At 40.4% G+C, this 17995-nt stretch overlaps 1 protein-coding gene across 1 annotated transcript in view; it reads right to left on the bottom strand.

The window, feature by feature from the left end:
- The window catches only part of PDK3 (pyruvate dehydrogenase kinase 3), a 52694-nt gene that overhangs the window by 17938 nt on the left and 16761 nt on the right, over positions 1-17995 (bottom strand). The window contains exons 2-3 of the mRNA XM_084297538.1: positions 14283-14424; positions 4179-4250 (exon numbers count right to left, since the gene is read on the bottom strand). Coding sequence (XP_084153664.1) covers positions 4179-4250; positions 14283-14424 — 214 coding nt within the window. The remainder of the gene's footprint in view (positions 1-4178; positions 4251-14282; positions 14425-17995) is intronic.

Below are 17995 nucleotides of genomic sequence, written 5' to 3'. Positions count from 1 at the left end.
CTCTGACACACTCCCACCACAGGGTGAGCAAGAAAAAAAATCCAAGAAACTCATGGGTACGGAATGTGGAGTGTTTGTTCTTTTCTTTTTTTTCCCCCCAAATAACACCACTTTTTACAAAACCTTCTGTTTTTGAAAAGCAACTTCTGCCTTTGCATGATCATCCGGATGCATACTGCCACCATGGGAAGTTCCAAACACTTCTGCCAGCTTACACACTCTACCAAATGTGAACACCTTATCTTAAAACTTCTGCAATCACATTGTTTGACAGAGCTAAGGAAAGACTTCCTACCAGACCCCTCTGCACCTTGAGTAAAGACACTGTTATTATCAAAAATTCCCAAAAGGTCTGACAACACTGTAGCAAGTCTTCATCCAGTCCACTAACCAATAGAACATGAAGAAACTGAAGCATTTCTGATCCTCTGTAGCACAGGAATACGTGGCAGAAAAATCCCTTTGACGTATTTTTCCCCATGTTCAAAAAAAATTCATGGCTATGCATATGTCCTCAAATTTATACGCTAAGAGCACAGGCAAGTTGGGTTACTCTGGGAAGCCACTACTCAGCGTTAGCATTGGCTTAGTCTGCACTTACTCATACCTGTTCACCCGCTGTATTGCGTTGGCATTGCTCTCTTTGCGGGCCTCGGGGCACAACAGTTTAGGGATTGATGGGGCTGAAAGAGGGCTATTTTTGCACTAGATCAGTTTCCCAACTCATTTCACTGTATGGCTGAGCAGACAGCCATGCCAACACATGGATAACATCTACAATCCTGTACGTTGATATGAAAAAGGGGCCCTGAGCTCTGAGAACACCCAAGCAGGCTCCCCAGGTGAGCAGAGAGGTGACACAAAGTCAGAGGGCAGTTTTACATTCAACTAGTACCGTCATTTCACCATTTTAGAAAGCATTAATTGAAGTACCACCTCCAACATCATGCATCTCACCCTTCAAAAGCCACGCTGCCTGGTGGTTGCCACAAAAAAAACTCACTATTGCAAGAGGTCCAAACTCTGAATCAGTCTGCAATTACTTGTGCTAGAAATTGCTCCTGAGGACATATGAACCTGGAGACACTGAGCCCAGCTTGACTCTGATAAATGCTGTGCAAAGAAGGGTTAAGCGAGACATCCACGCATTTGCTAAGGAGTATCAGAAAACCAAATAGCCATGAAATATTTAGAAAGAAAGTAAATCCTGGTCTGCAAGACTGCCTCTCGTCAACTATTGACTGAAGCAGACAGCATTGCTCTGTTCCATCCAAGAGGAGCCTGTAAGATTCAGTGATCACTCCTGAAATGACAAAAACTTGTATAATGAGTAGCCCTGGGTCATTTTAAAATATCTGATACATTTGCAAACTGCAGCAAGTTCATTTCTCAAGACTGAGCCACATGTATTTAATTTCAACTAAAAAAAAAAAAAAATGAAAAACCAAAACAATTTGCCTGCTGTAGAAATACCACTACTATAAAAAACATCTAACCCAAACTTCGGAAAGGACTCATCACGTGCAAGCTAAAGCTCTGCATTCTGAAGGTTCAGACCCACAACAACTGTCAAGCCATCAAGCGACTGGCACTAGCAATCTGAGACCTACCTGGACTATGGGACATCTGCCCCTCAGCACAATCCTGGTGGTGGTGACACCAGAGTATTTCATTTGCTGCATGGTATTCAAGGACAAGTATGGAACTGTGATCAGATCCTCTTATAAGGGCACGTCTATGGTTATCAGATGTGTCTAAAAGAGCACTTCAGCTCTTTCTCTTCTCTCGTGCTGCTGTTACCTTGATAAGCAGCACCAGAACCTTAAGTCCACCCCAGCAGGTCGCAGATAATGGGTCAAATTCTGAATTCATTGTTATATAGTTACAAAAGCAAAGTGTTATAGAACCATTACTGAAAAGAGTTCCCAACATTTCTCCTCCTAAAAAGGGGACAGGGCTAGAGAGCAGCAACATGGGACACTGGTAGAGAAGTTGAGAAATTGTTAGATTTATGCATTGGATTATTAAATTTTTAAAATAATTGCTAATTACAGCTCCATATCCAGTCAGATGGCATGGCTTTCAGAAAGTTAGGAAGAGATGACATGCAAAAGAGTAGGAAAGTAAATCTGCCTGATCTCAGGCAGCCTATCCAATATCATCAATAAGAATAAATCGGTCTTCAATTGGGTAATGTAGGTTTTGCATCTCGTCATAGGCCAAACTCAGTATAAAAGAACACTCTTCCTGTCTTTTGGACAGTAAGTATAGTTGGACTTTATCTCAGAAGGCTGCAAAAGAATTCCTGGTGTTCCTTACTATATGTATTTAAATACACATCCTAAAATCTTTGACATCTTGTGATTACTGTAACAAAAATTACACTGATGGAGTAAATATTTGGTTTATCATATTTGGTATATCATACTGATATAGAATATCTCAGAGAATATTTCACATCATTTCATATCAATGTCAGAAATGCCCATTACCACTATGACAATCACAAATTACACCTGGTAACTGTGAACAAACCCCAAAAACAGATCTCCAAGAAAACTGCTGACCAACCTTTTACACACTCCATAAATAAATATATATTTAGTAAACTACCTTGAACCTCTGAAGTCTGAGAAACACTGACATTCAGTTACCTAACTGCAGAACATCTAAAATGGAACAAGCAGCTTCATAACTACATTGCATCCATCTGCACGTCCGGGATGGTATAGGCTTAACGGGACCTGTTATGCTTGCCAGGCCCACTCAGATGTCCAGGACAGCTTCTGTCATCTCAAAGGGAAACTGAAGTTCTTGAGTGGAACTCAGTTACCAGATGTTCTAAGTCAAACAGTAGGAACTCTTACTGCTAAGATAGTCACAAACAGAAACTCTTGTCCCATCAGCAAATACACCGTAAATACAGAATCCTCTGACGTAACAGTTAGAAATGGTCAAAGGGTTCAACTAATTGATCCAGTACAGAATAACTATGCCTAAAACATCACTAAAAAGATATCCAGTGTGTTCTTAAAAGCTTTTAATATTAGAAACTTTTTAATATTTTCAGAAGGCTCTACAGCCTTCTCAAATGTTTTTTTTCAGTTTGTTCTCACTAATATTATAATCTGTACTCTTTGCCCTGTGTACAGATCTCAACTTTAGCAAGTATCAGCCCCTTTCAAGTACTCCAATTCCTCATTTAGAGTAACCAATCAGCCCTTATTATAGCGACTTCTTTTTTGTACACTCAGACTCTTTGTAGCACCTTGCACTTCAAAGTGTTTTTTTTTTTGCCAGTCCAAATGACTCCCTTCAACATTTTTCAGAGGTCAAATCAGTTAACGTATGTGAAACTAACAGTTTATTCAGTTACATTAAACTAACCGGGTTAAGACAAAACACCACTTTTGCACAGCACAGGCAGTTTGTTGGACTGCAAGATGTTTTACAAAACACTTCCTTCCAACGCTATCTGATCAGGTAGAATAGTCAGAAGAAGCCCAAGTTTGAAAGACAAGCTACCTGTAGATAATTGATAATTAATGTAGATAATTTCTACCTTGTAGAAAATAAATCTACAAGAAATAATCTTTTCAAACGAAGCTTTACAGTAGAAGATATCTACCGAATTAATCATATTTTTTCTTTAATCTCTGAGGCACATGCATACTGCTGCACTATCTTTTCACTTGCATATGATTTTTTATGAAAAGATTTTTAGAAAACATTCTGACGGCATTCATATTATTTTGTTGATACGGAAAATTAAATATGCCTTGCTTTTCAAAACATAACTAATATTATTCAATGAGGTAGTTGAACATCAATACCTGAAGTCCTTTTAAAAACCTTTTAGATAATTAAGAAAGACTGATACATCAAATTTCCCTCAGTTTGAAGATATTCAACCTGTTAATGTACATTACATACAACAGAGTACTGAGCTCAGTGAATAACATGTCTCAAACATCACGGAGGAAGCATTTCATGCTATTTCTTAGCCTATCAGACTGCATAAATCTAGAATTCACTGGTTAAAAGCACTTAGATTCCTGTATTCAGCTCCTGGTTACAAATTTGGCTTTAGCTACATGAATTCTACATTACAAATGAGATTGCTACTATTCTATGGTTAACAAAAATTAAAAATTGTCGCAAAGAAATAGATTACTCACTCATCCAGAACATGAGGATCCTCAGGACTTTTATTTTCGTATTCTAAAAGCTCAAGAAAGCTCTGCATATACCTGAAACAAGCAAAGATGATAAAGAAAGAGTTAAAATACTTTAAAAAAAAATCAGAAGTAATTTAGCTTTAAGTCTTAAGGATACAACCTCATCTGAAACAACAGTAGTGTAGCACAGATGTCTGCAAAAGCTATAATGAGGAGCAACACTGTAACAAAGCAACTACAATATTCTTAAAACTCAATATAATGTATCATGTTCACTTAAAAAACTATCATTTATGTCCCTACAGTCCAAAACTCAGGAAAATGAATCATAGCTTTTAGTTCAGACATCCAACACAAACAAAATAACTACTGAGGCTTAGAGCCACAGAGGTACCACACAGGCCTCCAAGAAGATTTAAGGCAAAGCACCATTCACTTGACATGAACGTGGCCAGCCCTCTGCAGGAAACTCACCCAACACCAGGATAAACATCACCACCCCACAACACTTGGCCTGAAGCAGGTATGCTAAATAATACAGATGTAGCTTTACAGCTAAAAGAAATGTGGATTTTTCTTGGTCTGAATCACCCGCATAAAAGGTAGGGCTTATTTCAGTGTTATTTCCAAGCGAGTGTCAGATTATAATGCCAAGCATTAGAAAGAGAACCTAGTAAGAGCATAATGCAGCTCCATCCCATTAGAAAGCTAGCCTCACCAACCTACAGAATATTGGGTATTCCAGGAAAAAAAAAAATTGAAAGCAATATTAGAAGCAATAATATTTCTAAGCAAACAAAAAGCTTAAGAAAAGTGGTAACAGTATGTTTCGAAAGCTTTTACTAGTGACCTTAACATTCAAAGTTAGATATGAAATGTAGCCAAAATGTTTTAAGTAATGCCAGGGCTGTCACTCTGTATCAGCAGCGCTGGGGCCAAGGGACAGGAACAACAGACAAGCAGTTGCAACAGAAGTGATGAAGAGCAGTGATTTAAGACAGGGAACAGGCTCCTGGCATTGGGCTGACCCCAGCCAGCAGCCAAACACCCACACAGCTGCTCGCTCACTCTCCTTGCCTGATGTTGGTGCAGGACCAGAAGGAAGGTGAGAAGACTCGCAGGTCAAGATAATGACATTTTCATAGGAAAATAAAGGCTGCAAGTGCAAAGCAAAAAGAACCAATTCACTACTTCCCAGGGGCAGGCAGATGTCCAGCCACATCCCGGGATGCAGGGCCCCAGCACGCAGTGATTGCCTCCTCCTTTCTTTAAGCTTCTACTCCTAAGGCCAATGGCATATCGTAATGCTCAAATTCCCTCTGGACACCTCAGATCAGCTGTGTCCCCTCCCCATCTCCTGCCCACCCCCAACCTACTCGCCAGGGTTGGGGGCAGAGCACTGTGGGCCGTACAAGACAGCCTTGTCATTGTACAAGCCCTGCTCAGCCACAACCGAAATGCTGGCGTCACCAACACCGCTTCAGTCACAAATTCACGGCACTGTGCAGACGGTGACTCCGTCCCAGCCAGACCCTGTACAGCAACAAAGCTGAGATCAGTTCTGTCAAGTGTTCGGAACTGAACACTCTATTTCCACACCACAGCACAAGCAGTCTTCGAAAATCCACTTGTGGATGATGACTGTAGTCTTGCAGAAGTCTACGCACAGAGGACAAAACACGCAACCGGAGTGACAAGGGACAGGGAGGGTGCAGAGGACGGAGCCAGGCTCTTTTCAGTGGTGCCCAGCGCCAGGACAAGAGGCAGTGGGCACAAACAGGAGCAGATCAGGAAGCACTTCTGTGCTGTGCAGGTGACAGGCTGCCCAGAGACGCTGTGGGGTCTCCTCCTGGGAGATCTCCAAAAGCCGCCCGGGCATGGCCCTGGGCAGCCTGCTCTGGGTGGCCCTGCTTGGGCAGGGCTTGGAGGTGACCTCCAGGGGTCCCTGCCAGCCTCAGCCAGTCTCCGAGTCTGTGATAAGGTTATCATGCAGAACACTGTTAGGAAATGAGTTTGCCCATGGAAAACACGCAAAACTTCTGGAAGCAGTCCTGCACTGTTCAATTGAATTGATCTTAGCCTCGGCTACAGTAAGGACTTTTCCACAGAGTAATATTTCCAACACGGTCGGCACAGTAACATTAACTCCTGCCACATTGTGCGTTTTCAGCCTACTACAACCACCACACGTGAGTACAGAAATCCCCCAAACAGTTACAAGTTCAGCAGGTAGCTGATGTGTCTAGCACTGCATTTTCTAGAGCCCATTCTTTTACAACACTAGGAGAAAAGTATCAGTTCAGAACCACCACCACACCTGCTCCCACAAAGTCAAGAAGCTGTCTAGGATCACTTTGGGAACAGACAGTAACTTGGTGGAGCCAAAGCCCACTGAAGATGCATTCCTGAGGAGTGCAACATTCAGCAGTTTGACAGACACTGAACAGTCCGTAAGGTCCCTGCATAGGTAGAGCTATGTGAGGACAGACAGGCAGGGAAAGAATCATCAGGACAGTCAGCTGGAAGAGGGACTGGGTTTCTGAAAGAGAGAATGAGAATTCATCTCCTTTGAGAATGCGTCCTCAAATGCCCTCCCCTTTTATTCTCACTGGAGAAAAGCTGCTTTACTTTCAGAGCTCTGCTGCTTCATCTGTGAAACCTAACAGGGAACAAATCTATGATCACCCTCGCTCCTTTGTTTTTAAGGCATTTTCTTCAACATCATCTTCCTCATACAAGCCAGTGTCAATCAGCTTAATCATGTGTAAAGAACGAAAAAAAGAGATATAATTACAATTAGCAAAACACAGTATTAACCAGTAAAGTACCTCTGAAAGGAAAGACGAGGGAGTATCAGACAGGGCAAGGAGGCAATTCAGGGCTTAGGTTCTGTGCAGTGTTTCAAAATTTCAGAAGATCAGCTTCTGACTCCTTGCCAAACCTGGCAATCTCATGCAGAAGGAATGTTTACACCTATTCCCTTGACCGATTTCCTGTAGCTCTAGTGAATATATGACCCTTTGCAGGCAGGCTTTGTTACCTCTTTCACAGTTTCCATGACTGATGGTCAGAGTATACCCAAGTCATCCAACCCATGGTTGTATCAAAGAGAAAACTGATTTCTGGACTTTTGCTGGGTATACAGAGAAAAGGACATTCATGGGGCAGCTTTTTCTTGCCACTTTGTTTAGGAATGAAAAAAGCCACGTATCTAGACTCAGTCAAGAAGACCACCACCGTTAGGCTGGAATAATTCCCTCATGCTATGGGTTGTAATATATCAAAGAAAGCTCAGACCTTCCTTTGTAATTAAGTATTTGCTATCTTAAATCTGTTGGCGTGGAGGGAAAAGGCAAAATATTTGATTCTACACTGAAAAGCAATCTACCCAGAAAAGACCTGCCTGATTACTGTGAAGCAGTCATCTTCTGTTCCTCGAACAAAGGTTGATCTCTTGGTACTCAATGACTGTCTCCACTGGCACCCAAATTTACACCAGCAGTACAGTTTTGAAATGAATTCCCCAATAATCCTCCCTTAATCAACACTGCTTACATTTGCAAAGTGGTTTTAGCACTAGAAATCAGGTTCTTCTCAGAAGAAACTACACTAGGAGCTGCTGTAGATGAGCACCAAATGTGTTGAAGACAAGACAGACATCATGACCTGAACCCAGGAGTAGATCAAACTGCTGTGAAACTTTCTAGCACAAGCAGAGCACAATACATGTTTCTCATGTTATACAAAGGTCCAAATGCTGTAGGCATCACCGAGTTTGCCAACAACCACCCCTCCACTCCTTATCCTTTCAAGTCTTCTTCCTGGCTTGAAATTCTTTCCCTTCCTGCTTTAATTTATGTTGCCATCCTCCTTGTTTCGTGGAGGCCTGTATTTCTCCTCCTCAACCTTTCCATTTTCCCCACACCTTCAGTATATGCTTTTTCATATTTTTCAACAAGAGTTCTTTCTACCTCCCAGGACATGTAGGGTTCCGACTCAGCTTCCCGAGGAAATCACAGAATCTTTGAGGTTGGAAGGGATCTTGAGATCTTCTAGTCCAACCCCTGCGCTCAAGCACAGTCAGCTAGAGCAGACTGTCGTAGACTGTATGTCTGGTTGAGTTTTGAGTAACTCCACAGATGTACCTTCCACATCCTCTCTGGGCAACCTTTTTGTGGTGTTTGACCACCTTCACTGTGTAAAAGGTTTTTTTCTTCTGTTCAGATGAAATTTTGTGGGCTTTAACTCGTGTCCATTGCCTCTTGTCCTGTCACTGTGATCTACTAAAAAGAGCCTGGATCCCTTGTCATCATTCTCTCCCATGAAGTATTTATACACACTGATATTATTCACCCCTCTGAGCCTTTTCTTCTCCAGACTGAACAGTCCAGACATCTTTCTGAATATCTCCAAAGTCATATACAGTGCTCTCAGGCTTTTCCCATATGAAAGATGCTTCAATAAGTCTGTATCATCAGAGAGGTGACAGTTTCTCTGGTGGCACAGTAAGTTAGAGAAGGTTATTTGGAAGCTGCTGACCCCTGCCATCATACAATATCCTGAATGCCCTGCTTCTGAAGATACAGGAGAACAGCCACATTTAAGCAGCAACACAGCATGTACTTTTTACTAGAGAACTCTGACCAGAGATCTTGGACATCAGCAGTTCTGTGCTGACGCTGTGTATAACACAGCAATGAATATTTCTGGTACCGAATGTAGCTGATACCTGATTTTTATGCTGTTTGGGTTTGATTGGCTGCCCGCTACTACTGGTGTGCTGCACTAAGATGTGTACATTTTATTTGCTTACTGCCACGTTGCTCTTCAGACTGCTGCCCCTGGAGTAGTCAACTACTCCTGTGTTGAATGATCAGCACTTCAACTAGAGTAACAGGCAGGGGCAAGCCAAGTGTTTCTCTCCTCTAATGGGGCAAGCAATTGTGCAGAAAACTGTCTCAGTCAGAAAAAGACTAAAGCAGGTCTCAACTAGAAAAAAGCTGCCAAACATGGTCACCAGCCGCCAGTGGAACCAGCGGGCAGAACAGCTTCTGAGGTCATTATGCTGCAGGCTCAACACAGCACCACTGAGGAACTGGGAGTTTCTCAAAAAAAGGAAAATCACACAAACAAAATGCTCTAAACTAAGGAAATTTATCAACATACTAATAGTGGTTTGTATTTAATCATTGTGGTGATGGAGAAACAATGGAAACAGGCAACGCTATTCCTTTATATAGGGTTAGCAACAGTATTTAGATGTCTCTTTCTGATTCTGAAGTAGATTGATATTACTTTAGAAAGCCACGTTCATTAGCACAAGCACTGTATCCAGCAAGTTAGAGACACCAGTTCAGAAGAAAGGTTATTAACTTCAAATTGAAGTTATTCAGATGTCATCACTCTATTTCTTCCAAACCATAGAATAAATTAAGCTGGAAAACACATAACCTGAAGTTAAACAAATCTAACCCACTGTACAATGCTTACGGATTATCCAACATCCAATCTGGGATGCTGTAATACCCTGTGTATTAGCCCAAGTTTCCTAATAAAAACTGAGAACTGCAAGTGCCATACATTCTTTTTTAGTTGCAATTTACAGTTTTTCAAACTGCTTGCATCCTTTCATTCCTTACTCCTCCCCAAACAGCCACAAACTGGAGAAACTAAGAAAGTAAAAAAATTGTTTAAAAGCAAATTTATAGCCCTGATGAACTGTAATAAATAACTCACAACACTATCTTAACAACAGCCAATAGGACAGTTTACCTATCAGCACAGAGTCAGCCATGCAGTATACTCCTATGTCAGTTAGCGTGTGTAAAGAATGCGTAAAGGTGGTAACTACAGGATTTACCAAGCATGGGAAAGCTGAACTGGCCATGTTTTAAACACAGTTCACATAAAGTTACCAGCCAGCTAGAATAAAAGAGAAAAGTACTAGAATAAGGGACATTTTGCTATACTATTAGCAAATTAATAGAACAACACAGAACACAAATCTACAAAAAATAAATTAATTGTCGGTTATATTTTGCTACTTTCAGTGAGTCATCGAAAGCAGAAATCAAAGCCCATGCCCTTCAAATCTGTTGTCTTTCCGGTCCTTAATTCTTTAGCACAATCCACCACAACTCACTGGGCAAGCTCTTGGTTTTCAAGCACTCTAGCCTTGTTCTTCTGTTAATTGCCACAAGGTAGACTGAATTCTTGTCAGTCTGCCAAATGCAGTAATTCCAGAATGGTACATTTCATACACAAGATCACTGTAAATGCCCATAATGCCAACTCCAAATTTTAACTAAAAAAAAAAAAAGGTGGGACTGGATGCAAGATGCCTTTACTTTTTCCCCACGTGTATTTCCGTAAGATTTTCCTTTACAATCTCTAACACCCAAGCACTGATAAAATACATTTCCATGGTAACACAAATTTGTTAGCACAGTCTGAATATAAAAAAAATGGAGGAACACAATTATTAATCCCCAGGCTAATGATTTCTCTAGTGTATCTTTCCAAGAAGATAAATGGAAATTCATATTCCTTTCCAAGAAAGTACTAGAGTAGAGAAAAATCAGGATTAATTAAAATAGGAATTACAGGTATGGCAGAAGAGCAGTTCATTGTGACAGCTTCACAGTTACTTTTGGTATTTTATAAGCCCTGACCTTAACCGTTGGTTTTATCATAACTATCTTCTCCACATCGCATTAGTGATCATGTCCTTTATTAGGCAGTTCTGCCACACACTCCATATTCTACGTATTCTATCTAAATTTGAGATAGAGTGCCCTCTCAAAGCTGACCTATAAAAAGACCCTCTTCTTTAGTAGGGAAGTTGGCCATTAATTTTGAGTAACTAAAATAAGCTGCGGATCCCTACCATGCTGCTTGTTGATTTGTTATTTGGAATCACTCCACTTTGCAGCCAAAACACATTACAAGCATTATTATTTTCATTCATTTTCTTCCTTCTCTTGCTAATTCATGCAAAACATATGTGCACACAGTGTTATAAATTCTAACTGGGTCTGGGATAACGCTTTAGCTTTGTGCAGATTGAAATTCAAAACTCGGTTTGTTGTTTGTAATTCACCGTGTGTGTAATGCCAGCTTGATTTGAAAATGAGTAGCCAAACAGAACAAAGGAAGGACAGCTGTCTTGCTTATCCTCATTGCCACATACATCAGGCTAAGGAATCCAGAAAGGAGGAAGACAGACAGCACTTTTCCTGAGAGCAATCAAGCAATCAGTTGTAAAACTCCTGTACACGGTGCAGACAAGGTGTGGTACAGGAAGCAAAGTGCCTACAGCACGGCCATGGAAATGGATTAGAAAACCGAAAGAACAGGGCTTGCCTGCAGCAGGGAGCGTATTCTCAGAAGAGTCAGGCTGAGACTGCTTCCCAAGGGACCTGTAAAAGACTGAAATTCATGCAATCCCGAATGTTTCTGACTGGCTGGATAGAAGATGGACAGGAAAGAATCCATGCTGAACAGTAGGTGAGGCTAATTTGTTTTCTTACTCCACCAAACCTAAATTCCATCTATAGCCACCTTATGCTAGTTTAAAAGAATAATAAGACCTACTACAAGGATTAAGAGCCTTTTGAATTATTTGGCAGGTTGACGTTAAGAAATACACTGGAAACTTGCATTTTAATGCTCCAGCTAATTTGGTGTCTTGTCATAAACACATAAAACCGTAAGGCTCTATTGTAATTGTGATTTATTTATACTACCACATTATGTTGGTGGCTAGATAGAAAACTATCAGCCTATAGCAGAGATATTGTTCATCACTGTCATGCAAAAGGTATGATTTAGACAGTTATGTTACAGTCATATATTACAAAGAGCTCCACATTTATTTAAGTAAACCCTATCTACTTACAAGAAATTAGCAATTATACAGATTAAAGTGAATAATGTATTACAAGATGTATTTGCTCACTTGTGGCAAACATACATTTTTTTGGCTTGCATATTAATAAACCATCAAGCTTTCTAAACCTATGACATACTAAAAATAAAGGACTGTAAAATCTGATCCGAAAGAGTCTACATGTAAGTATGCAATAAGTGCATCAAGAGATTTCTCAATTTTAGAAGTTCACAAAGCAGCTGAACAGCTGAATTCATGTTTTACTAAGATTTAGCAATCTCTCTCTAGGTATGTCTAAGGCTTAGGTTAAAACACCGTATGTCTCAAAACTCGCTATCTTCAAAACTGACTAATAGTCTTGGTCACTCAAACCTAAGTTTATTTTAGTTTATTTATTTAAGACCTAACTTATAGATTACATTTTGCCCAAGATTCCTAACTGGTATATTAACAGGAATTTTAATCTACAGGTAAACATTTTAAAAACAAACAAAACAAAACAAAACAAAAAAACTCCAAGCGGGGAAATAGGAAATAAACTCTTTAAAGTCCAGATCTATAAATCAGAAAAACAACATTCTATAATTATCTTAGTAATTCTTATATAAAATCACATATATATTCTCAAATAATCTTAAGAAGATATTCCTTTCCACAAACGCTCTTATTTAACGGAGGATCAAAATCAGAGGAACACTCTGAGTCAGATATCTGTTTGAACCTGTTCATCACGTTAACTCTACTGATTGTCTTTTGGCCCATTTAACAGAAAACTATCACTCTACAGCTGGGATATTGTGCACCATTGTCACCCTAAAGGTATGATTTAGACAAGTACATTACAGTCATATATTCCAAAGAGCTCCAGATTTAATTAAGCCCTATCTACTGTAGCCATAATCTTACTTGAAGTCCTCAAAGATCTAACCAAAAATTCTGAAGCGGTCACCCACGCTAAACACCTATTCAACTCCTTTGCTAGACCTGCACAAGCAGGGTGGAAGCATATGCCATAGAACATACTGATGGACTTGAAGAATTATACTCTATAGTCACCAAAGAAAAATTATTTCCTTTTCTGTGTTCATCTGTCTGTATCCCACTAAGACAGCTTCACAAGTAATCTAGATCAGAAAAGCCTGAAAGGCCCGAATATCATCCATTCTTTTCTACTTAGTACAACAGCATCCGGCAACATCCAATGGATACAAACCTCAGATCCTGCAAGCTGCCACTTAGCCACAAAAGTAATTGCTATTGTGGGGCTCCACAGCATTTACATTTATTTGAAGCACTTAATCGCTATGTTTGAAGTAGTCATCAAGACAGCTAATGTTACCTCTCACAGGCAAACACATTTAAATCAAATTATACAATAACACATATCCTACTTTACATTTTCTAAGTCTGAAGTTTGGTAAATATGAGACCATGCCCAGCAGTAAACATACAGTCAGTGCAGAGTTTCTTGGCTCAAGGGCTGACTGAAACTCACAAAATCTAACAACATGAATTGCAACTCATGTACCTAGTAGATAAGCAGTTATTCACAAAGGGAACTTTGCTGTATTTTTAAATAAATTCTTTGAATCAAGTATTCGTAGGGGAAGAAACAATCAATACCCTATGAACAGCAGCAGCTTTTTAGCACTTAATACATAAAAGGCAGTAGTCTCCAAAACACACCCAATGTGCAAGTAATTAGAAATGAATTACTGTGGAGAAGATGGCAGCATTTAGCATCAGCCCAGTTAAACACTACTTAAGTATAATGCACAATTATTAATAAGAGAATGTTACTTAGTGGATAACAACAGAATTTTATCCCATTCCATAATTTCCACTGAACACCAGTTTTTATTGTCAAAAACTTATTAATGAGAAGAACATGCAAAGTTTAATATTGTTTTCAGTATTTTTGACAAAAGAAAATTAATAGGAAAGAACAAGCTATTTTAAGTCATGGGTATAATACAGTAAGGATTTATTTAAAAAAAAAAAAAAAAAGATAGCTTTTTAGAGTTATCAATCATTTCTAATTACCTGGGAGACAACTGTATGTTTTTATTCAAAATACTAACTTACAAATTCTTATCTCCAAGACCAATACTACAGCACTAAACATACAACGGAAGAAAAAAAATCGCAAGTAGAGCACCATATATAGCGTCAGTTTTACACTAATTTCTCAATCTATTTTAAAAATACCAACTTACCAACTCTGCACTAGCCCAACTGAAGGCCTGTTAAGTAAGTTATCAGGCAACAAATTGACTTCTCTCATGGTGTTAGCTAGCCGCACAGGAAGTTCTTTCCGCAGAAACATGTATGAAGTCTTCTCACATGCATTGTCACGACCTGTTACAGGGAACAAAAAACAGACATAGGGCTGTCACAGCAAATTTTAGACTTGTTAGTGCCAGAAGATTAAAAAGTCACTTGGTAAAAGAAGTTCAAAATCAACTTTTTTTTTTTTGAGTAGCCACCTTCACTTCCCCTCTGACTCCCAACATACATTTTTGGGTGCTTCTTTCTTTGGTACAACTGAAGGCACTTTTACCTTCCTACAGCTTACCCTTTTATGTGCCAAAGACATTCTCTCATTTTAAATGCTCAGTTTCTGACTGCCTCAATCTGATTTTTGTTCATTCATGTGCTTAGACTTCATCCTCACCGGCACCTCACACGCATATCAAGGTACAGGTACCTTTCTGAGAAAAATAGAAAGGTTTGTTACTGCCTCCAATTGAGTTTGACCCCCTTAGATTGCTTTTTATGTCCTCTCCAGTTCACATCTACAGTATCAGCCACCTCCCAACACTCTCACATGAAAAACTTGAGATTTGAGTTTCTCTTTATTCTTTCTGAGGTCTGAGAAACACATTGGTTTTGCAAGAAATGGTTTTATGGATGAGAGGCATCAAGAGATAGCTCTTCTTTCCATTTACTAGCTTTTTCTTTGTATCTACTCTGAAGTTTAGAGACACAGAAAATAACAGCAAGACAAAACTTGAGCAGCTGAAAGCATCCCAGTTAAAAAAGACTTACAGATACTCATTTATTATTCTACACAGGACTCCTTGGGCCTCAGAATTTTCACGTATACTGTTATAGCAAATTCCAACATAACACAAACCTTTCTAATGCCTTTCACAGACAAATTACAGTACTACCATGTTTATTAAAAAAAAAAATAATTGCCTTTTAGACTGCTTAAATATACAGAATTAGCTTCTGCAGTTCTGAATCCTGAAAAAGCACAAAATATCTAAGTTTTGAAAAGAAAACCAAACATTAAATAATGATGACCGTGAGTCAGCACAGTGTGTTCTGGCAGCCAGAAGGGCCAACCATACCCTAGATGCATCAGGCACTGCATGGCTAGCTGGTCTAGGGGAGTGAACATTTCTGCTCTGTGCTGCTGCGGCCTCACCCTGAGCTCTGTGTGCAGTTTGGGGCACCACAGTATAAAAAGGGACATAAAGCTATTAGAGAGCATCCAAAGGAGGTCCACAAAGATGGTGAAGGGTCTGGAGGGCACGATGTATGAGGAGCGGCTGAGGTCCCTTGGTGTGTTCAGCCCCGAGCAGAGCAGGCTGAGGGGAGGCCTCATGGCAGCCTGCAGGCATTGAGCTCTGCTCTCTGGGGACAGCGACAGGACCCGAGGGCACGGCATGGAGCTGGGACAGGGGAGGGTCAGGCTGGAGGTTAGGGAAAGGGTCTGCACCCAGAGGGTGGTCGGGCACTGGGACAGGCTGCCCAGGGATGTGGTCACAGCACTGAGCCTGCCGGAGTTCAAGGAGTGTTTGGACGATGCCCTCAGACACAGTGTTTAATTTTTGGGTGGCGCAGTGTGGAACCAGGAGTTGGGTTCTGTGATTCTTGTGGGTCCATTGCTACTCAGGATATTCTAGAGCTCTCTGATCTTAAGAGCATTAGATACAGTAGTTATAGCATTAGAGCAACATTACTCAACTACGCACACTACAAGCTGTATCAGATAGCAGAATGCTATACATTTTTATCAGTGCCTTACAGCATAAAAGGTAATAGCATCAGCTGAGCTCTCATCCTATAAATAAAAATCATCTAATACCAAATACTTGATGTTAGTTGGAAATAAGACTGTAAAAATACTAGCTTTTATCAGTATGACTTCAGTAGAAACGTGAGCTTTTAAGAAACACGTGCAGACATAATGGAGGGCAAGGAATAAAAACAAAGCAGCAAATGAGAAAGGCAACAGCTGGCTGGTATTTCACATCACAAGCTCCTCAGACCTTCAACATTTCAGCAGCACATGGCAAGACCAACAAGGTGGTCATCCCTTCCTAGGACTACGCTACAAGGAGCTCACCAGATGGCTGCAAGTGAAGTGCCCTGCTCGTAACCACATTCCAGTCTCGAAAAGCTGCAGCTGAGATTATTATCCAGCACAACACGTTGAAAATAAGAAAAACCCTCTTCATAAGTCAAATAAAAGTGAACCAAAATATATTACTACTATGCTGTGGACTGACTTGGAACAACGGTAATTCTCTGGAGCTACCCTACAGAAACCAGAAGGCTGACATGACTGACGGTATTCTTCTGCTAAATCTATCACTGGAGATAACCATAAACCTTTAACCACAAGTATTTGAAAGGGTGAGATTCTTGCCCAGATAGTTCAGATGGAAGATCAGGCCTGATCTGACATACTTTTGTACCTTGTCACTTTACACGAGATAGGGAACTTCTCACCAAAACCCACTTCTGAAGTGTCCAGGTAAATTAAAAAACAAACAACAAAACAACAATAAGTTTTACTTGTAATGAACAGCCAATATTCTGCTTTCACCTACAAAGACAGTAAATGTCTTTTGTGATCATAACCAGTGCAGCCACCTGCAAAATCTATGAGTGAAGACATAATACAAGAGCTATAAATTATGTTCAAGCAAACCAGAAATCGTTAAAAGCACTGCTAGGCACATAATCACTAGGATTTGCAATTTGGAAGACTCGAGTACAATGAAACTGGCACAATCAATGCGATACTTTTTAAGACAGTCCCATTATAATCAGCTGAACAGCAGAGATTTCTTCGCATAGGTAACATGCATTGATGGATTAGTTCCCAATCAAACTGTGTAACACAAGCTTGGGGGAACAGGCAGGCAGGGTTAGGGTTTCCCTTTTTTCTTGCTCATCTATGTATCCCCGCTCAGTGGATCATTACATTCGGTTGGTATCAGCAGTTCTGCTGACTGGTCTTCCAGCAAACATTTGCTCCTGCTTTCCTTATTTGCATTTTCACCTCTTCAGCTACAAATACACACATCCTGACAAAATGAGAAGAAATGCAACATCACTCTGCTGCTTCCTTGAGGCACTGTAATGATTTCAGAGTTCACACCTTCAATGACACTTGACACTGCACCACCCACAACAGAGGAGACAGCCACTTGTTTGTTCACAACTCATCTGATGTTCTAAGTCTTTAGGAAGAGTGGCCAGACAACAGGAGAGGCGGCTTTGACTAGCTCACCCTACACCTTCTGGGCTGCAAAAGACGATGGAACAAATCTCTGGAACAGACGATGACTGTTCTGCTTCTTTATGAGACTGTCTGAGAGCAAGTTTGGTTGTTTTATAGGCAAGAAAAAGCCAAAGGAATGAAACGCAGCCCTGAGAATGAGGAAAAAGTGATCAACAACACACAGCCTGGGGCAGCCTGTGAAAGGGCGTGGAGGCCCTCCAAGGACACAGTCCCTGAGTTTGTGCAAGGAAGGCAACAAAAGCTGCTGGACTGGAAAGCAGGACTGGCAGAAAAGACCAACGTCCTGTTCTCCCATAAGCAAGGGCACATTTCTATTTCATCCGTCTCACCCCAGCAGTTCTGAACTGTCTCTTTGCAGAGAGTTGCCTTGCTATGTTCAAGTGCAGA

Source organism: Netta rufina (genome assembly GCF_964035555.1).
Source record: "Netta rufina genome assembly, chromosome: 1".
Lineage (NCBI taxonomy): Eukaryota > Metazoa > Chordata > Aves > Anseriformes > Anatidae > Netta > Netta rufina.
The sequence above is the reverse complement of the archived record's forward strand: the minus strand, read 5'-3'. Positions and strand labels throughout refer to the sequence as shown.